Genomic DNA, 22,571 nt, shown 5'->3' on the forward strand with positions numbered 1-22,571 from the left:
TAATAAGAATAATGCAGTGTGGGAATGTACAATGTACAATAGTATATGAGATACTACAACAACTAAAAAGTGTAAACAGATACTATTGCCTATACTTTACAGTAACAATAAGCTGTTGCAATAGAAGTACCGTATGTCCGTTGCACTATGAGTAGATATATCATTTGTCCACGTCGCTGTCATCTAAACAGAAATAAGCTGCTACTTTGACCAGGAAGGTTACATAGACCAGGCAGGAGAGCAGAAGTTTGAATTGAACAGTGAACTGTTCCTGGCCATATACATAGGGCCATTCCAATGGCCAAAGACTATCAAGACAAAAGACAGTGTCAATTCAAAATATGGTATACGCTGCAAAATAAACAGAACAACAGCGACATTACATATTTTGCCAGCAAAATATGAGTTATCTAAAGAGCAGTATGTACATTGTCTTATGCATTTGTCCAAGTGCACCTAGATTATCATATTTGATCCAAATCAGTGCCATCTTCCTTCATTGGCATTATCCTTCTAAAAAGGCTCTTCGTAAACTCTAAACCACACTGCTTTCTGTCTACTTGACAGTAGCAGTGTATCAGTTTAAAGTGCATTGCCATTTGTACTGGGCTAAATGCTTTCCACATCATTCATATCCACTGTACAGCAAAGTTCGGATCAATTCTATTTGAATTCTATCAACAAAAAAAGTAAATTCCAAATTCCAATGCCAATTTTCCTCATTGCTTTTTTTCATTGACTGAATTGAAATGGTATTGATCCCAACCCTGGAGTACTGTGGAGTACATGCACTGACATGTAATCTGCAGAAAGCAGCCTGTTCACTAAAGACACATGAGTGGAATAAAAGGCAAGTTGCGAGAAAGATATGTGAAGTTGCTATTGAACCAGGGAGTGCCTCATCCATTCCTCCACATCCCTCAAGGCATCAGGCTGCTAGTGCAAGAACAGGTTTAGGGAGGCAGGTTGCAGTGCAGTGCTTTTCCTTTCCTCTGTGAAGGGTTGTGGAACTGATAAGGTTAAAGGAACTGTTCTAAGGACAGCAGATAGTTAGCTAGTGTAATGAACAAAACTTTAATAACACATTTGTATACAATGTCTGGAAAAGTAAATCAATGTCTGAGTAAGTCTCTCTCTCTTTCTCTTTTATTTTCTTTCTTTCTCTCTTTCTCGTTCTCTCTCTCTCTCTCTCTCTCCCTCTCACTCGCTCTTCTCTCTCTCCCTCTCTCTCTCTCTCTCTCTCTCTCTCTCTCTCTCTCTCTCTCTCTCTCTCTCCTCTCTCTCTCTCTCTCTCTCTCTCTCCCTCTCACTCGCTCTTCTCTCTCTCTCTCTCTCTTTCTCTCTCTCTCTCTCTCTCTCTCTCTCTCTCTCTCTTCTCTCTCTCTCTCTCTCTCTCTCTCTCTCTCTCTCCCTCTCACTCGCTCTTCTCTCTCTCACTCGCTCTTCTCTCTCTCTCTCTCTCTCTCTCTCTCTCTCTCTCTCACTCGCTCTTCTCTCTCTCTCTCTCTCTCTCTCTCTCTCTCTCCCTCTCTCTCTCTCTCTCTCTTCTCTCTCTCTCTCTCTCTCTCTCTCTCTCTCTCTCTCTCCTCTCTCTCTCTCTCTCTCTCTCTCTCTCTCCCTCTCTCTCGCTCTTCTCTCTCTCTCCCTCTCACTCGCTCTTCTCTCTCTCTCTCCCTCTCTCGCTCTCTCTCTCTCTCTCCTCTCTCTCGCTCTCTCTCTCTCCTCTCTCTCTCTCTCTCTCTCTCTCTCTCTCTCTCTCTCTCTCTCTTCTCTCTCTCTCTCTCTCTCTCCCCTCTCTCGCTCTTCTCTCTCTCTCTCTCTCTCTCTCTCTCTCTCTCTCTCTCTCTCTCCCTCTCACTCGCTCTTCTCTCTCTCCCTCTCTAATGTGGCTGGTGTGACAACATGTCTGAGCAGTTTGCAGTTAGCAAGGCTTTTGACATAAGACAGAGGAGATGTGTATTGCATGAAATGGTTTGGGTGGTGGAGTCAGGGAAAGCCCCTTGACAAGTTGAGCTCTTCCATGGCAGTCTGTGTTGCAGCAAACAAGTGCAACAATACAGTATCCAAGACAAGGACAGTGAAACGACTTATAAAACTATAATATAACTACTCACAGTATTAGTTGCTCTTTGACAATCTCAGAGACAGACCACAACAAAACTGAATAGGTGTACTTGTTCTTTGTCCTCTTTTTCCCACACGAAGAAGTCCCTCACTTCAGATGCATATCTCAACAATCTTCAAAACACCTTAAAAAATGAAAATGTGTATTTGGCCCAGACCTTCATATATTTGTTTGGAATTATATAGTCAGTATCATTATGCTGCAGCAAATGTTAGATAGTTTTCTCTGCCTTGGTTCGATGCATTGATCACACACAGTTAGTTCCACATCACAGTCCTGGGGTGGGGATGGGGAGGGATGGCTCCTGTCTTGTCCAGCCCTCTACTGGGAGGTGTGTTCCCCGCGGACGATGTGAGATGAGAACTCGTAGCGGTCCTTACTGTGGTGGCCACAGATGTTGCACTCCAGCGGGTCCCTGTAACCATGACAGCCCATGTGGATGGTGTACATAACGTGGTCCAGGAAGAGAACACAGCAGTGCTCACACTGGAACACCCTCACCTCCCGGCCTTCTCGCCCAAACACACGCACCCCGTCCCGACTCGTCTCTGCCGCCTCTCCCCGGACCACCTCCGCTGTCAACCCCACCCCACCCATCTCAGCCCCACCTTGCCCCTCCTCTCTCCCGCCATTGGCTGGGCTGGGTCTGGACCTGGGTCGGGGGTGGGGGTTGTTTCGGTGGTTCCTGTAGTAACCCAGCCTCTCCTGTGGGCTGCTCCGTGTAGATTCGGCAGAGTCCAGCCCACTGTTGCTAGGACACTCTCTCTCCTCTCTGGTACCCTGGAGCTGGTGCTGCTTGGGTCTGGTGAGGGCGATGGGCCCGTTGGACGAGGGAGTAAAGTCAGGAAGAGGAGGGTGCAGAGGTGAAGGATGAGGTGGGGCGTCCCGGCTGCTTGGTCTGTCCATACGGTGCCCTGGCCCTGGTTCCAGGGGGTAGACGTGGTGGAAGAGGGGGTTGCCCATGTTTACCACCTCAGCCATTGAGAGGGATGGGTGTGGACCGTGTGGTGCGGATGGGGGTGGTGGACCAGAGGTCTCAGGGAGTCAGAGCCCAGGTAAGAGATGGCATTGTTGATAGCCTGGTCCATCATGTGAGCCTGCATCAGCTCTGCCTCCTTCTCATACTTCAGACTCATGTCATAGCTCATCTCTGGGTAACTGTAACTCATCATCTTCTCACCTGCACAGAGCACAGAATACATATTACCACAATGAAACTATACATACAAGTGTAAATATATACTGTAGTATACGAATATGAGTGTCTGTTGAACCTTTTCCCTTTTGAGAAGCTAAGCATTATTTTCTTGTTTTTCTTATTGCATTATCTCAGAGGTTTTGTGTTTAATAGTGGAAATCCCCATCTATCTGAATGCACTGTTTAACCCTTCCAGAACAGGGATGCGGTGAGCTGTTTTGCCCCTCTCTCGATAAGAGTTATGGCAGAGATACAGGTGTAACAAACCACAGAGTGAAAAACATGCCCTCGTCTCTCTCATCCGCTCTCTGTGTCTCGCTCTATCTAATAGTGCAGTGAAGTATACCTCACAAACAAAATCATTGTGTTCAACGCTAATATCCCCACTAAATGTTTACAACTGTTTCGTAATACAAAGAAAAATAATGTTTTTGATGATAAGTATCGATTGTAATTGAATGTAGAAATACAGTGAATAAGACCAATGGATCTGAAACCTAAAACAATCGAAAAGGCTGAAATCTGTGATTAGTGTGTTCATTTCTACCGTTAAATCAAGGTAATATTTGTGTTGCTAAACCTCTGCCCAGGCACGCAATTCCCTTTTTTGCATGCATAAACTCATCCTGTAACAGTTCGGTCAAACTGAACATAAAAAATCAAAACTGTAAACTGAATTTAACCTAACAGGTAAAATTCAATCAAAAAATGGAATTAACTAAATACCCCACAAAATACTCAGTGATATGAGGTAGATGCAAAATGTAAACAATATGGTGGGTCAATTTCTGTAACAACTAAGAGTGTTGACGTGAGAGGCTGAACTTCTCAGCTGTTTTGGTGCCCTGGCCATCATGCTGTAACAGCATGAAACACCCATGCGCATGCACAGACACTGTGTGTGACTGTGTGAGAGCGAAGTGTTGCATCTCACTCATCTCAATATCTCCGGTGCTGCTCGTGGTAACGTAATTTTGCTGAGTCTACCTTTAATAACAAATGAATATTTATCAAACACTGAAATATTTCAAATAGTGATTGTAAAGAAAAATGAAATGATGTATTGTCATTTAAATACGATAATTATATAAGCTTATATGAGTAATTGTGAGTTAGTGATCCTTGGGGTCAACACATCATTGTGCTCCCCATCACAGGAAATGATGTAATGATTCTTACCCACAAACTTTTGTGGGGTGGTGCTCTTCCTCTTCCCCATGTTACTCTGCAGTCTCTCGATGACTGGTGGTCGGTCGAAGGTTGCCCTGGCAACAGCCTCGGCCAGGGGCCTCTGCTCTTTAGGGACCTCACCTAGGGGTCAGAGGAGTGTGTGTGTGTGTGTGTGTGTGTGTGTGTGTGTGTGTGTGTGTGTGTGTGTGTGTGTGTGTGTGTGTGTGTGTGTGTGTGTGTGTGTGTGCGTGGATAAGCAGAATTAAAGTCTGCACCAACGCTTGTAGGTAGTAGGTGGCTGGTGTATGACTGTCAAATAACTAAGTAGAGTTTACAGGGTACTCGCACTTACTCTACAATAAGGAGGCAGAGAAATACAATTGGTCTTCAATTGAACTTCATGCTTGAATGATCATTTATAAAAAGAGAAGGTGCAAGGTGCAGAAAAGTGACAAACAAAGCAGATGTTTCCACATCTATACCATCAACAGTGCTGTACCATATAGCACGTCTCTGTACCAGAGCAGGACATTGACACTCACCTGGATAAGGTCCGGTGATGGAGGTGGGATCCATGGCAACACTCTGAAGGTAGTTATGGCAACGCTCTTTATGCTCCTCCAATGAAATCCTCTGTTTGTAGCTCCGCCCACAGTAGTTGCACTTGTGTGGTTTGCCCACTAAACGAGAGAAATTATATCAAAATAACAAAATATTATTTTAATAGACAGGTGGATGGACAGAGACAGAGAGTGGGCATGGTCCAAAGCATTTTTGTGGTGACGCAAATCTACAGTATGTGAACTCTCTAGGAGGTTGTAGTAAACGCATGGAACCTGTGGAGAACAGAGTCTATGTGAACTTTCTAGGACAGTGTTCCCAACTCCAGTCCTCGAGTACGCCCAATAGTACACCTTTTGGTTGTAGCCCGAGACAAGCACACCTGATTCAACTTGTCTACTAATCATCAAGCCCTCAATGACTTCAATCAGGTGAGTTGGTCCGGGGCTAAAACACAAATGTGTGCTGTTGGGTGTACTGGAGGTCTGGAGTTGAGCAACACTGCTGTAGGAGGTTGTAGTAAACAAACAGAGCCCATGGAGAAGACAGAAAATAGAGGAGGGCTATGATGCACTATGGAGTAATTATGCTCCACAGCTAGTAGGATCCCTCACACAAACCAGACTCTCCAATACAGACTTGTCCCTTTCATACGCCAACAACTGGGAGGAAAATAACTCCAACATTAGACCTAAACAACGCATGTGTTTCTCCTCAGCAGCTGGAGGTGGGAAGTGATTCATGCTGCCAGTTCCATTCAGATGGGGTTTATGCTGGTGAGACAGGCCAAAACCTCACCTAGCTTTCCCACAGAGAAGATCCATCCATTGATCCTTCCTTCCTTCCTTCCTTCCTTCCTTCCTTCCTTCCTTCCTTCCTTCCTTCCTTCCTTCCTTCCTTCCTTCCTTCCAATCTTTCCTCATTAATTTATTAATTCTACTTCATTCATTCATTCATGAATTAATTACTCATTGATGAATGAATGAATGAATGAATGAATGAATAAATTCACAATGAGTTGGCGGTCTAGACAACACCCACCAGTGACCCAGACTCTGGCCCAAAATAGGAGCAGTTGACGTGATAAAATGTATAGCAGAGGTGACTACGTCACTAGAAACTACCTGACCTGTTACTGTGGGAATAACATGTTTCAGTCTGATAACGAAGATACTTTTATCTAAAGCCACTTACAGTCACGCGTGCATACATTTAACGTCTGGGCGGTCTTGGGAATCAAACCCACTACCCTGCATTATAAGAATACAATGTTCTACCAACTAAAGTAATATAATGTCACGGTAATGGAAAAACACTCTGAACTGTCTGTCTGCTCCAATGATCGAGGCCAAAGCGCCTGCGAACTGTCACCAGCTGCCAGCCGCAATGGGCAGTTACACTTTCATGTTGGAATAGGCAACACACACACACACACTTCATTTACACAACCTCCCCCACGTGGCCTTTTGCAGATGTTGGATGTATCACCAAAATCCCGCTTTCAGCAGCTATTCTTGGACATGCAAATAGACCTCAACGCTCCCAGCCTTTAGACTCAGTCATCTATTTGGGTGACAAACAGGAACCTATTGTTTCTTGTCTCGGAAACCTTTTATTGTCTCGTATAATGTCAGAAATGAGTGACCCCATAGCTCTCCATGTAGCATCTAAAACACCTACAAGAACAACCAATCACATGCACACTACACATTTTCACAGCAATTCTAGGAATGATTTCATATTGCCATTCAACAATGTGTTTGTGATGGTTTCAGATACTGTACAACACAATCCATGCAGTGCCAATCTGTGACACATACAGCACCCAATGTCACAGGAAGGTCAAAAAGATCATCAAGGACAACAACCACCCGAGCCACTGACTGTTCACCCCGCTATCATCCAGAAGGCGAGGTCAGTACAGGTGCATCAAAGCTGGGACCGAGATACTAACATAGAGAGGATGCTGCCAACATACAGACTCAAATCTCTGGCCACTTTAATAAATGGACTTAATAAAGGTATCACTAGTCACGTTAAGAAACAACACTTTAATAATGTCTACATATCCTACATTACTCATCTCATATGTATATACTGTACTCTATACCATCTACAGCATCTTGCCTGCGCCGCACGGCCATCGCTCATCCATATATTTATATGTACATATTCTTGTACATTATTTGTAAGATATTACTGCATTGTCTGTACTAAAAGCACAAGCATTTCCCTACACTCGCATTAACATCTGCTAGCCATGTGTATGTGACTAATATAATATAATTTAATTTGATTTGATTTTGATTGTACAATCCATTGTCACTGTCTCTCTCTCTCTGTGTTTCTCTGTCTCTGTCTCTTACCCTCTCAATCTCTTCACCTGTGTCTCCCAGGGGGCAGGGAGGAACAGAGAGAGAGAGAGAGGAGAAGGGAGAGGAGCCCTTTCAACAACAGCCTTGTACGTAAGAGAACGGCATGCGAACCTACTCCGTATGCCACAGAAGAGTGCCTAACATTCCATTCAACGCTCAGGTTGTGTGGTAAGTAGGTTGAGGGGCGGAGGGGATTCATATAGTAGGTAGGCTGAGGAAGGATTCATGTAGGTAGGAGGATTCTGAGGGGTGAAAGGGGATTCATATAGTAGGTAGGCAGAGGGCCAGAGGATTCATATAGTAGGTAGGCTGAGGGGTGAAAGGGGATTCATATAGTAGGTAGGCTGAGGGGGTGAAAGGGGATTCATATAGTAGGTAGGCTCAGGGGGAGAAAGGGATTCATATAGTAGGTAGGCTGAGGGGTGGGGATTCATATAGTAGGTAGGCTGAGGGGTAGGTAGGATTCTGTAGGTAGGCTGAGGGGAGAAAGGGGATTCATATAGTAGGTAGGCTGAGGGGTGAAAGGGGATTCATATAGTAGGTAGGCTGAGGGCCAGAGGGGATTCATGTAGTAGGTAGGCTGAGGGCCAGAGGGGATTCATAGTAGGTAGGCTGAGGGGGAGACAGGATTCAAATAGTAGGTAGGCTGAGGGGAGAAAGGGGATTCAAATAGTAGGTAGGCTGAGGGGCAGAGGGGATTCATATAGTAGGTAGGCTGAGGGCCAGAGGGGATTCAGTACTGTAGTAGGTAGGCTAGGTAGGCTGAAGGCCAGAGGGGATTCATATAGTACTGTAGGTAGGCTGAGGGGCAGGGGGGATTCATGTAGTAGGTAGGCTGAGGGGAGAAAGGGGATTCATATAGTAGGTAGGCTGAGGGGGAGAAAGGGGATTCATATAGTAGGTAGGCTGAGGGGAGAAAGGGGATTCATGTAGTAGGTAGGCTGAGGGGAGAAAGGGGATTCATATAGTAGGTAGGCTGAGGGGAGAAAGGGGATTCATGTAGTAGGTAGGCTGAGGGGAGGGGATTCATATAGTAGGTAGGCTGAGGGCTGGGGGGGGATTCATATAGTAGGTAGGCTGAGGGCCAGAAAGGGGATTCATATAGTAGGTAGGCTGAGGGGAGAAAGGGGATTCATATAGTAGGTAGGCTGAGGGGAGAAAGGGGATTCATATAGTAGGTAGGCTGAGGGAGAAAGGGGATTCATATAGTAGGTAGGCTGAGGGGAGAAAGGGGATTCATATAGTAGGTAGGCTGAGGGGCAGAGGGGATTCATATAGTAGGTAGGCTGAGGGGAGAAAGGGGATTCATATAGTAGGTAGGCTGAGGGGAGAAAGGGGATTCATATAGTAGGTAGGCTGAGGGGCAGAGGGGATTCATGTAGTAGGTAGGCTGAGGGGTAGGGGTAGTAGGTAGGCTGAGGGGGAGAAAGGGGATTCATATAGTAGGTAGGCTGAGGGGGAGAGGGGATTCATATAGTAGGTAGGCTGAGGGGTGAAAGGGGATTCATATAGTAGGTAGGCTGAGGGGCGAAAGGGGATTCATATAGTAGGTAGGCTGAGGGGGAGAAAGGGGATTCATATAGGTAGGTAGGCTGAGGGGCTGAGAGGGAGAAAGGGGATTCATATAGTAGGTAGGCTGAGGGGAGAAAGGGGATTCATATAGTAGGTAGGCTGAGGGGAGAAAGGGGATTCATATAGTAGGTAGGCTGAGGGGGAGAAAGGGGATTCATATAGTAGGTAGGCTGAGGGGATTCATATAGTAGGTAGGCTGAAAGGGGATTCATATAGTAGGTAGGCTGAGGGGAGAAAGGGCCGGGGGGATTCATATAGTAGGTAGGCTGAGGGGAGAAAGGGGATTCATATAGTAGGTAGGCTGAGGGCCGGGGGGATTCATATAGTAGGTAGGCTGAGTAGGGGCTGAGGGAAGAGGGGATTCATATAGTAGGTAGGCTCAGGGGAGAAAGGGGATTCATATAGTAGGTAGGCTGAGGGGAGAAAGGAGATTCATATAGTAGGTAGGCTGAGGGGAGAAAGGGAATTCATATAGTAGGTAGGCTGAGGGAGAAAGGGGATTCATATAGTAGGTAGGCTGAGGGGAGAAAGGGGATTCATATAGTAGGTAGGATTCATATGTAGGGGCTGAGGGGAGGGGATTCATATAGTAGGTAGGCTGAGGGGATTCATATAGAGGGGATTCATATAGTAGGTAGGCTGAGGGGAGAAAGGGGATTCATATAGTAGGTAGGCTGTAGGGGCTCAGGGGAGAAAGGGGATTCATATAGTAGGTAGGCTGAGGGGAGAAAGGGGATTCATATAGTAGGTAGGCTGAGGGGAGAAAGGGGATTCATATAGTAGGTGGCTGAGGGGAAAGGGGATTCATATAGTAGGTAGGCTGAGGGGAGAAAGGGGATTCATATAGTAGGTAGGCTGAGGGGAGAAAGGGGATTCATATAGTAGGTAGGCTGAGGGGAGAAAGGGGATTCATATAGTAGGTAGGCTGAGGGGAGAAAGGGGATTCATATAGTAGGTAGGCTGAGGGGAGAGGGGATTCATATAGTAGGTAGGCTGAGGGGAGAAAGGGGATTCATATAGTAGGTAGGCTGAGGGGAGAAAGGGGATTCATATAGTAGGTAGGCTGAGGGCCGGGGGGGATTCATATAGTAGGTAGGCTGAGGGGAGAAAGGGGATTCATATAGTAGGTAGGCTGAGGGCGGGGGGATTCATATAGTAGGTAGGCTGAGGGGAGAAAGGGGATTCATATAGTAGGTAGGCTCAGGGGAGAAAGGGGATTCATATAGTAGGTAGGCTGAGGGGCGAAAGGGGATTCATATAGTAGGTAGGCTGAGGGGCAGAGGGGATTCATATAGTAGGTAGACTGAGGGGCGAAAGGGGATTCATATAGTAGGTAGGCTGAGGGGAGAAGGGGATTCATATAGTAGGTAGGCTGAGGGGAGAAAGGGGATTCATATAGTAGGTAGGCTAGGATTCATATAGTAGGTAGGCTGGGGAGAAAGGGGATTCATATAGTAGGTAGGCTGAGGGGTGAAAGGGGATTCATATAGTAGGTAGGCTGAGGGGAGAAAGGGGATTCATATAGTAGGTAGGCTGAGGGGATTCATAGAAAGGGGATTCATATAGTAGGTAGGCTGAGGGGAGAAAGGGGATTCATATAGTAGGTAGGCTGAGGGGAGAAAGGGGATTCATATAGTAGGTAGGCTGAGGGGAGAAAGGGGATTCATATAGTAGGTAGGCTGAGGGGAGAAAGGGGATTCATATAGTAGGTAGGCTGAGGGGAGAAAGGGGATTCATATAGTAGGTAGGCTGAGGGGAGAAAGGGGATTCATATAGTAGGTAGGCTGAGGGGAGAAAGGGGATTCATATAGTAGGTAGGCTGAGGGGAGAAAGGGGATTCATATAGTAGGTAGGCTGAGGGGAGAAAAGGGGCTGAGGGGAGAAAGGGGAGGGGGAAGAGGGGATGTCATATAGTAGGTAGGCTGAGGGGAGAAAGGGGATTCATATAGTAGGTAGGCTGAGGGGCTGAAAGGGGATTCATATAGTAGGTAGGCTGAGGGGGGTGAGGTAAGGGGATTCATATAGTAGGTAGGCTGAGGGGCAGAGGGGATTCATATAGTAGGTAGGCTGAGGGGAGAAAGGGGATTCATATAGTAGGTAGGCTGAGGGGTGAAAGGGGATTCATATAGTAGGTAGGCTGAGGGGAGAAAGGGGATTCATATAGTAGGTAGGCTGAGGGGAGAAAGGGGATTCATATAGTAGGTAGGCTGAGGGCCGGGGGGGATTCATATAGTAGGTAGGCTGAGGGGAGAAAGGGGATTCATATAGTAGGTAGGCTCAGGGAGAAAGGGGATTCATATAGTAGGTAGGCTCAGGGGAGAAAGGGGATTCATATAGTAGGTAGGCTCAGGGGAGAAAGGGGATTCATATAGTAGGTAGGCTCAGGGGAGAAAGGGGATTCATATAGTAGGTAGGCTCAGGGGAGAAAGGGGATTCATATAGTAGGTAGGCTGAGGGGTGAAAGGGGATTCATATAGTAGGTAGGCTGAGGGCCGGGGGGATTCATATAGTAGGTAGGCTGAGGGGAGAAAGGGGATTCATACAGCACTACTACTTACTACACCTTCATTTGCTGCCTACACTGACTGGAGGAGAGTGAGGAATGAATTTAGCCTAAAAAAGGATTTGAAAATTAGAAAAAGGTCAAAAGAGAATGAAAGAGACAGACAGAAAGACAGACAAGAGACAGAGAGACCCTCTGGTTCTGGGTAGCTGCATGTGAGTACTTCTAGGAGGACAACACTTGAGATGGTGGCGCACTGTTATCTGTCCTGTGTCTCAAAGACACGGCAGTGGAGACCACAGAGAGAGAGGGGTCTTTGATGCAGAGCTAGGACAGTGAGTTACAGTTAGAGCAACACAGCACAGGGTTTCTTTAGTCTCCCCATATATCTACAGAGAACAGAGAGTTCCTTTCTGAGGAGACTTGAGCAGGTTATAGGAATGAAAGAAACATCATGTCCTGGGTGCCTAACCACAGCCCTTGTCTGTCTGCAAACAAATCTTCAGAGAGATGCATCCATCCAACAATGAGAAACAATGATATTTGTGGGGACTGTTGCTAATCTGTCTCACACAAACTTAGACACAAGTCAGAGGAGATCATGCTTTTAGTTACTTTGAGACAGACCTGTTCTATAGCCTGATCTATAGCATCAACTATTTGACAAGTTGAGAATTTATTGAAACCAGGATATGATACTCAGTAGTAACCAGAATAAAAAAAGTTAAAGCAAGCATGACTCAATATAGAGGGAATAGGTGAATAAAGGAGTCACAGAGATGAGGAGGAAGAGGAGGATGAGGAGGAAGAAGAAGGAAGAACAGAGGCGGCAGAAAGGCTGACCTGAGTGTGTGCGTAGGTGGCCTGTGAGTGCGTCACGACGGCGGCAGGCGTAGCTGCAGAAGGGGCATTTGAAGGGCTTCTCCCCCGTGTGCAGTTTGATGTGTCTCAACAGGTTGCCCTTCTGAGTGAACGACACACCACACTGGTTACACTGGAACGGCCTATCACCTGAGAGGGCCACAGGAAGTGTTACACTGGAACGGCCTATCAGCTGAAATGGGCACAGGAAGTGCAAGCTTGCTTCACTCACAGTCCCACTTTAACATAGTGCCAGATCAGCAACACACAATAACCACAGAAACTCAGCAACCTAGTATTGAGTTGCCACATTTTTCACTGGGATTTTGGACTGAACAAACTTAAGTACAGAAATTGAGGTTCACAGCGACCCAACAACAATCAACACATTTCAATGGTAAAACATGTACGTCATTTAGCAGACTCTCATATCCAGAGAAACTTACAGTAGAATAAATATATTTTCATAATTTTCTGTTTTTTCGTACCAGTCCCCCACAAGAATCAAACCCACAACCCTGGCGTTGCAAGTGCCATGCTCTACCAGCTACACAGGACCTATACATGGCTGGACTGTGGAGGTGAACAAACCCTAAACTCGTCAATTGCTAACCTTGTCCTCAGCCTCAACTAAACAAACCCTAGCTGAGACTAACAAACGTTGCCAATATTACTTCAAGGAGGATTTTCAGTGCAGAGAAAAACAAACTGCTGTGTGGTTTCTGATGTGCACTGTGTACTATTGATACATTTGAACTAGACCTTACTGTAGTAACGACAGAGATATTTATATCTCCAGAAATGGAGTGTGGTGAGATGAGGTGTTAGCTCTGTTCCTATTCGCTCTGGGTCTCTACTACAGCGTTCTCTCTTTCTATCACCACACAGTACAGTAGGTACATCATTACAATGTTTCCGTCCCTAACCAGACCAAATGTATGGTTATAGGAGGGACAAACATACACACATGCACACACCATATGTATAAGTTAAAATGATTATGTTAAGCGTTGCTGTCAAAGTGTCTTCAGATGGAAGACGGTTTAGAGAGTCTTACATTGTGTCTTATAGTCTTGCATTGCTAAACGTGCTGTATACGTTTAGTGCCCAGTTTTACCATCGGTGAGTGTGTGTTTGTATGTCTCTATGTACATAGTTTTCCTGGTTCACAACTACACTATAGCACTCTCATTGTCATCATCATCATCATCATCATTATCATAATGATGATTCGCTCTTGATCTGCAGCCCAACAATTGAAAATCTGATCCTAAATCTATGACGACCGAGGCACAGTAATAGTGTCAGTTAAGGGCTCGGGAACAGGTTGAGGAAGATTCCTGGGATGTTTTCCCTGAGAATGATTCTAAGGCTCAACTATTGTCTTCCAGAACACAGCAAAGCTTTTCAACTCCACACCCAATGACACAAAAATAAGCCATTTCCGACTCAAGCATTATAATTTTCTTCAAACATAGGATAAGTGATGTGTCTTTAGTCTGTAAAATACATATCTCATACTGAGCTACAACGTGAAGTATCCATTATCTGCCATTTTGTATTATATATAACTAACAGGTTTTTGCAATATGCTAGATGTTAATGGTAAAACATTGACAATCCTCAGATACATCAGAGAGTATTGGGTCATTGGTGTTCAATATAGCGTACATACGGTTTGGGCTATATACTATAGAAGGGACATAAGGGGAAACAACTTTAGAGAAACATTTACCATTGGGCAGCCGAGTTCCTGGGTCAGATGACCCTTCTGACCCGGGGACCCCATCCTGTAGGTTGTTTGGGCTGTCAATCATGGGCTCCTCCAAACCCGATCCCTCTTCCCCGCTTTGGCCCATATCCTCTGTTGTGGTCCTCCTGTCCCCTTCATCTTCTGTCTCATCTTCCTGTTTGATTGTGTTTTCTAGAAGAGACCAGTATGACCAATCAAGTTATTGTTTGATGGTTTTTGGCTAATTACATTAGATTATTTTTGTGGGTCATCCTTGTTTCTCAATAGGTGTGGGAACTGAAGGTTGGGATTTTACATCTTGTAAATCTCTTTCTCTTTGACTAACTCCATTGATAGGAATAATTTCATACAATCTGCATATCATTTCCCCTGGTGAAACAAGTGATATAATGATACTCACAGTATTAGGAAAGTTTATGCTAAACCCCCTGAGACAGAGACTCTCCACATCTGACTAACAATTAAACTATTTTAATTGTAAGCAACTATAAGTGCTATTTTTAAACCTGAAATTTCTGGAATGCACATAGTTAACATGTTATGTAAAGATACACTTGGTTACTCCCAGAAATGGACTGTGTGTAGTGATGTGACATGCTCTGAACATTATTGGGGGAGAGATGAGAAACAGGCTTGTCTAGTTCCAGTCAGTCCCTGGGGAGAAGAGGGAGGGAGGAAGAAGATGAAAGAGGAAGGACGAGGGGGAGGGGAATGTCCTAGCCTAAACAGGTGCTGCTGCTGAGCCCCTGAGGTTTTCCACTTGACTGATGCTGGGTTAGAGACTGGCTGGATGGGATGTGGGGGAGGGGGAGGGGTGGGGGGTGCTGACTGACTGACTAAAGGCAGGAAGGCCTCTGCTGGTTTTCTACTGCCACAAGACGCCTAGTATCTGTGACTGACAACACACACACACACACACACACACACACACACACACACACACACACACACACACACACACACACACACACACACACACACACACACACACACACACACACACACACACACACACAGACAGACACACACACACACACACACAAACGTAGCCACAGAATAATATTCAGAGATCCAGAGATTGTACACTCCCATACAATGCATTTGTTTGAATATAGGGACCTTTAAGATTGAACATAGGTTACAGGGACCTTTAAGATTGAACATAGGCAACAGGGATCTTTAAGATTGAACATAAGCTACAGGGACCTTTATCATTGAACATAGGCAACAGGAACTTTTAAGATTGAACATAGGCAACAGGGACCTTTATGATTGAACATAGGCAACAGGGACTTTTATGATTGAACATAGGCTACAGGGACCTTTAAGATTGAACATGAGCAGAAGGTGACTCCTTGCAATCCTGTAGACACGGCTGTTTGTGATTTGTGACTGACCATGATCACAGGGTGTGTACACAAGGAGACAAAGCAATAGCCCCAAACCTCTCACACCTATATCCATCTCATACCCATGTCCCCTTAGGCTCATAGACTCCATAAACACAAGGGGAGTGTGTGGGGTGATTGCTTTAGGGATGACAACAATGTCCACTGTGGTGTTTGCTTTAGGGATGACAACAATGTCCACTGTGGTGATTGCTATAGGTTTGATGTCATCCATCTTTCTCACAACATAGGACACATAGAATGCAGGACTCCTGCTATTGTCAGCAATGACATGACAATCTCTGAAATAACATGGCAGTCTTTTCTTTAGCAATATTCCCTCTTCTATCTATATCCCTGTCTGACCTGAAGGAGCCCCTGTTTTACTAACAGCATGACATTGAGGTTATCATCCAGAACTGTATCCTGGCAACACGGAACCAGCAGATCGAGACGAGCTCTACTGGTTTTCATATTTTCCTCCCAGACGAGGGGTACGGGAGATGGGATATATAAAATGACGAGCCCTGCACTTTGCTGTCGCAGCTGGCTGTACTTGAGATGGTTGCTGTGACAACAGTGTATCATAGAACTCAGATGAATAAAATATATAGAAAGAAACTCCCAAAGCATAGGTCATGTTAACAAGGAAGAGAAACTAGTTATCCAAGCTAATAGAAAAGTGCCATCAAAAGCAAATCTGAGCTTGGGTGCCTGTCCAACCCATAGCTGTCTGTGTCTTGAACACCTCATAGTTTACATCACCCACATAGTTTACATTTCCCTCATACTGTAATTGACATTACCCTCATAGTTTTGCTAGTGGCGCTGTCGAGGCAGTTAACTGAAGTCAACGAAAAAAGCATTTAAAATGCTCTAACTTACTAATAGTTTGATTGTAAACATATAGCAAACATGTTCTGTAGTTTTGTAGTGACACAACTGGTCAATTTCAAGAGAAATTCAGCGTCAGTCAGTGTTATGTTACAACAATGGTGTCGAAGCTGAGTGGTGTTAGGCAACTTCCGGGTCAGGATGACACAGGCTGTGTCAGTGAGAACGATCCCACTCTTTAACACTGTAGTGTCCCTCTGAGACTCTCTCCCTCTTTAACACTTTAGCCTGAACCCCAAATCTGTTTGTGGGGTCTTGCAGACTCCTATTAACTATTAATGACCATAGGAGTTGGCAAGCCAGCATAAACAGTTCTGGGACCAGGGTACTAATAGTGGGGGATGCTGCGGGAAACAGCTTCCCTTTTCTGCTTCAGCTACCACATAGTGAATAGCACCCTCAGCTCTTCCTGTTTCTGTTCATTTAGGGGAAGGGAACTATGCAAGACCCTTCAGATAAGACATGCGTTGATAAGATAAACTGTTTCTCTTAACACACAAAATCCTCTTGAGTGTGGGTGTGTGCGTGTGTGTATGTTCCTCCCTGCATCTATACATACGTGTGTGTGTTTGTGTGCACGTATATGTTCAGCAACCACTCACCAGTGGGTGAATTAGGATGCTGGAGCTGCTGTCCATTGGGTGTGTTTGCCGACAGGTCCACCAACATTCTAGAGTTCTCTGTCTTCCTGGGAGGGCAGTCTCCGTTACCTGGGAGACAGACAGACAACAAGAGAGCTGGGAACATCGCTCTACATTGCATTGCACTGCATAGCACACATAAGCATACAACTCCATCTGTACAAACAGCATAACACACACACACACACACACACACACACACACACACACACACACACACACATTGCTTTTGATAGGTGTCAGTTGAAGCAATCACACCTTGCCAAAATAGTGGCAAAACACCTGATTACCTGGGGAAAATCTTAAGCTTTGTTTCACTTATGTTAAGAGGAAATCATTTAGCAAACTAGGCCAGGAGGCCCGTGTCAATATGGCTATTTGTATGATACCCTGTTCCGGATCCTAAACAGCAAATGTTCCAATGTTGAATCAACTCTGACAATTTTAAACTTAAGACTGGGCCAGTGTGTATATGGGTCCAGTTTCATTGTTAGCACTGTGTTGGGCCTCCCAGGTGGCGCAGCGGTCTAAGGCACTGCATCAAAGTTCCGAGGAGCCACTACAGCCTGGGGTTCGATCTATGACCAGGAGCACCATAAAGCAGCACACAACTGGCCATGCACCATCCGGGTTTGGTCAGTGGGTTTTCCTTGGCTCATCTAGCGACTCCTTGTGGCGGGCCGGGTACCTGCAAGCTGATAGTGCTCGTCAATTGAACAATGTTTCCTCCGACATATTGGCAAGGTTGACTTCTGGGTTAAGTGAGCATTGTGTTAAAGGTCATGAATAGCCATAATCATGTTTTACTAAAATGTGATGATATTTGGATGAAACCAGATCAAAGTATGATGACCAAAGTATAATTTTTTTATTTTGCTTCGACAATGATAAAGTTTGATCATAAACCTTTTCACTCATCATTTTTAATGTTCCATTCAGGATTATCCAAATACTGGGGAAAAAATATGTAACTTTGTACAACTTTAATACACATATACAGTAAGAAAATTTGTCCCAATACATTTGGTCCCCTAAAATGGGGAGACTTTGTACAAAAAGTGCTGTATTTATAAACAGATCAGGATAAAAAAATACATTTAAATTAAAGCTGTCTAAAACTCTTTTTTATAGTTTTACGCAATTTTACATGGGAATCAGAAAGACAGTTTGGGACCTTTAAGGAGTAGTGGGGCTTGGCAGGTCATGTTTCGGAGGATGCATGTCTCGACATTCGCCTCTCCTGAGCCTGTTGGGAGTTGCAGCGATGAAACTAGGTCGTAACTACCAATTGGATATCATGAAAATGGGGTAAAATTATAAATAATAAAAAAATAACACTGTACTTAGTGCTGATGCTGTTACACTTTGTCAGTTTCAGTGCTATGCAATAACACCTCATATTTCATTTTGAACACTAGGAAGTGTATATATAATAAACAAAAATACAAACACAACATGTAAAGTGTTAGTACCGTGTTTCATGAGCTGAAATAAAAGATCCCAGAAATGTTCCATTTGCACTAAAAGCTTATATTTGTGCACAAATTGGTTTACATCCCTGTTAGTTAGCAGTTAACCTTAATGTTACATGCTCTTATGTAAGCATTTATAAAAACTTCAGAATTGCCAGCAGACATTATCTTACTTTAATTAACGTAACCATAGACCACCTAAACTGATACAACACTTCATCTCACAGGTGGCCAAAATTAACTAACGGTACTCCACGACCCCACTCCAACATAATTTCCGAGTGGGTTCCTGCTCAAACGTAATTATTATCTTCTTGCAACAATACATTACATACAGTTGAAGTCGGAGGTTTACACACACTTAGGTTGGAGTCATTGAAACTCGTTTTTCAACTACTCCATTAACTTCTTGTAAACAAAATATAGTTTTGGCAAGTCGGTTAGGACATCTACTTTGTGCATGACACAAGTCATTACTTCACTTATAATTCACTGTATCACAATTCCAGTGGGTCAGAAGTTTACATACACTATGTTGACTGTGCCTTTAAACAGCTTGGAAAATTCCAGAAAATTATGTCATGGCTTTAGAAGCTTCTGATAGGCTAATTGACATCATTTGAGTCAATGGGAGGTGTCCCTGTAGATGTATATCAAGGCCGACCTTCAAACTCAGTGCCTCTTTGCTTGACAGCATGGGAAAATCATAAGAAATCAGCCCAAAAAATTGTAGACCTCCAAAAGTCTGGTTCAGCCTTGGGAGCATTTTCCAAATGCCTGAAGGTACCACGTTCATCTGTACAAACAATAGTACGCAAGTATAAACACCATGGGACCACGCAGCCGTCATACGTGTTCTGTCTCCAAGAGATGAACGTACTTTAGTGTGAAAAGTGCAGATCAATCCCAGAACAACAGCAAAGGACATTATGAAGCTGCTGGAAGAAACAGGTACACAAGTGTCTATATGTCCAGAGTAAAACGAGCCATATTTTGTCATAACCTGAAAGCCCGTTCAGCTAGGAAGAAGCCACTGCTCCAAAACCGGCATAAAAAAAGTCAGACTACAGTTTGCAACTGCACATGGGGACAAAGATCGTACTTTTTGGAAACATTTCCTCTGGTCTGATGAAACAAAAATATAATTGTTTGGCAATAATGACCACTGTTATGTTTGGAGGAAAAAGGGGGAGGCTTGCAAGCCAAAGAACACCATCCCAACCGTGAAGAACGAGGGTGGCAGCATCATGTCGTGGGGGTGCTTTGCTGCAGGAGGGACTGGTACACTTCACAAAATAGATGGCATCATGAGGGGGAAATTATGTGGATGTATTGTAGCAACATTACAAGACATCAGTCAGAAGGTAAACCTTGGTTGCAAACGGGTCTTCCAAATGGACAATGACCCCAAGCAGACTTCCAAAGTTGTGGAAAAATGGCTTAAGGACAACAAAGTCAAGGTATTGGAGTGACCATCAAATCTTTGACCTCAAGGCCTACACACCTGACTCAGTTACACCAGCTCTGTCAAGTGGAATGGGCCAAAATTCACACAACTTATTGTGGGAAGCATGTGGAAGGCTACCCGAAACGTTTGACCCAAGTTAAACAATTTAAAGGCAATGCTACCAAATCCTAAATTGAGTGTATGTAAACGTCTGACTGGGAATGTGATGAAAGAAAGAACCTGAAATAAATCATTCTCTCTATTATTATTCTGACATTTCACATTCTTAAAGTAAGTGGTGATCCCAACTGACCTAAAACAGGGAATGTTTACTAGTATTAAATGTCAGGAATTGTGAAAAACTGAATTTAAATGTGTTTGGCTAAGGTGTATGTAAACTTCCGACTTCACCTGTACCTCTTAAGACCTTATTTAAGATACCTTTTTTTTGCCTAATAGAGTGGCCTGAAACTCACTTTCAACAGACCAAATTATATCTAGTTTGCAAAGTGATATGTAGTTTCTATTCGACAGCAGCCAGAGTTAGGATGGCAACAACCAAAATGTTTATTCATCTGAAACCTGCACTCCAAACAAATTGGTAAATTAGACTACCTAAACCATTTAAACTGGAATAACCATTTCATCAATGGGTGCCATAAATCTAACTAACTGATTGGATTAGTTTAGAAAATGTGTATTTAACTTTGTGTAGCATAAGATTAATATATATATATAATTATTAATATATAATATAATATATATATAATCAATCAAAGAACATGCCAAAACACAGCTGAAAAAAAAACTATCCTAAAAAAAATCAACCTGCAGGAAAGCATGCTGGGAAATATTTCAATGATGGGCGTGGTTTTAAACTTGTGGCGAGGCGGCATTTGCCACAGAACTTTTCAAAATGTATTTGGGGGAAGCACATGGGGAGTGTGGCGAAGTCAGGTAGGAGACCTGCGCCAACTCCCCGTGCTTACCGTGGAGAGAGATGGACCGGGCAGGCACCGTGTAATGCCGTGAGGCACACGGTGTCCACGCTGCGTGTGCATAGCCCGGTGCAGTACATTGCAGCACCTCCTATCGGCCGGGCTAGAGTGGGCATCGAGCCAGGTGCCATGAAGCCGCCTCAGCGCATCTGATCTCCAGTACGTCTCCTCGGGCCGGGGTACATGGCACCAACCTTACGCATGGTGTCCCCGGTTCGCCAGCACAGCCCAGTGCGGGCTATTCCACCTCACTGCAGAGGCCTGGCTAAGGGGAGCATTCAGCCAGGTAGGGTTGGGCAGGTTCGGTGCTCGAGACCTCCAGTGCGCCTTCACGGTCCGGTCTATCCAGTGCCACCTCCACGCACCAGCCCTCCGGTGGCAGCCCCCCGCACCAGGCTGTCTCTACATCTCCTTCCTACAGGTGCTCCCGCCTGTCCAGTGCTGCCAGTCTTCCTCCTGCCCAGCGCTGCCAGGGTCTCCCATCTGTCCTGAGCTGCCAGGGTCTCCCGTCTGTCCTGAGCTGCCAGAGCCTCCCTTCTGTCCTGAGCTGCCAGAGTCTCCCGTCTGTCCTGAGCTGCCAGAGTCTCCCATCTGTCCTGAGCTGCCAGAGTCTCCCGCCAGCCAGGAGCTGCCAGAGTCTCCCGCCAGCCAGGAGAGCCATCAGTCAGCCAGGCGCTGCCAGAATCGCCCTTCACTCCGGAGCTGCCGGAGTCTCCCGTCCGTTCAGTGCTGCCGGAATCTCACGTCCATTCTGGACCCGGGCTAGGGTGCCCAGTCCGAGGTCGGCGGCGAGGGTCGCCGTTTTAAGAAGCCACGGAGGCGGATAAAGAGGCGGAGAAAAACTATGGTGAAGTGGGGTCCACGTCCCGCGCCAGATCCGCCACCGCGGACAAACGCCCACCCAGACCCTCCCCTATAGGTTCAGGTTTTGCGCCCCTTTGGGGGTGGGGGGTACTGTCACGTTCTGACCTTAGTTGTTTTGTCTTTGTTTTTAGTATGGTCAGGGCGTGAATTGGGGTGGGCAGTCTGTTTGTTTTTCTATGTTGTATTTTGCGTTTGGCCTGGAATGGTTTTGTTAGTCTCTGATTGAGGCAGGTGTCGTTAGTCTCTGATTGAGAATCATACTTAGGTAGCCTTTTCCCACCAGTGTTTCGTGGGTGAGTGTTTTCTGTGTCTGTGTGTTCCACACGGAACTTCTCGTTTCTGTCTTTCACTTTGTTATTTGGCATTTGTATAGTGTTCAGTTTGTATTATTAAAATGGACACATACCACGCTGCAAATTGGTCCGACCTCTCTTACTCCTCATCAGAGGAAGACGAATCTGTTTCAATCTGCATAGTCTAGCCTACTATGCGCCCTGTGCCACTTGCCAGGTTAAACGAACCGGTAACATTGTGAATTTATAGGCCATTTGTTTGTGAGAAAATGTCAACGCGATCAAATTTGGTTTATATTCTCACATTCTTTAAAATAAAGTTAATATGAACAAGTACAAGATTGCTGCAGTTTGACTGGCTTTTCATCCTCCCCAAGGACATGAGCTTTTCCAGCAGTTTTTTAAACCATGTGATCTGCTTAGAAAAACCCTGGTCCCATTGTAGCCCATAATAAA

General features: G+C 45.0%; 1 protein-coding gene across 1 annotated transcript in view; it reads right to left on the reverse strand.

The window, feature by feature from the left end:
• Nucleotides 1-1,798: 1,798 nt before the first annotated feature.
• LOC135547569 (zinc finger protein Helios-like) overlaps nt 1,799-22,571 on the reverse strand; it is a 28,133-nt gene continuing 7,360 nt past the window's right edge. Inside the window, 7 exon segments of the mRNA XM_064976683.1 lie at nt 1,799-3,124; nt 3,127-3,305; nt 4,503-4,634; nt 5,036-5,173; nt 12,348-12,515; nt 14,101-14,289; nt 17,003-17,110. Coding sequence (XP_064832755.1) covers nt 2,447-3,124; nt 3,127-3,305; nt 4,503-4,634; nt 5,036-5,173; nt 12,348-12,515; nt 14,101-14,289; nt 17,003-17,110 — 1,592 coding nt within the window. The 3' untranslated portion in view covers nt 1,799-2,446.

The sequence above is a fragment of the Oncorhynchus masou genome, chromosome 10, assembly GCF_036934945.1.
Source record: "Oncorhynchus masou masou isolate Uvic2021 chromosome 10, UVic_Omas_1.1, whole genome shotgun sequence".
In the NCBI taxonomy this organism is placed as follows: Eukaryota; Metazoa; Chordata; class Actinopteri; order Salmoniformes; family Salmonidae; genus Oncorhynchus; species Oncorhynchus masou.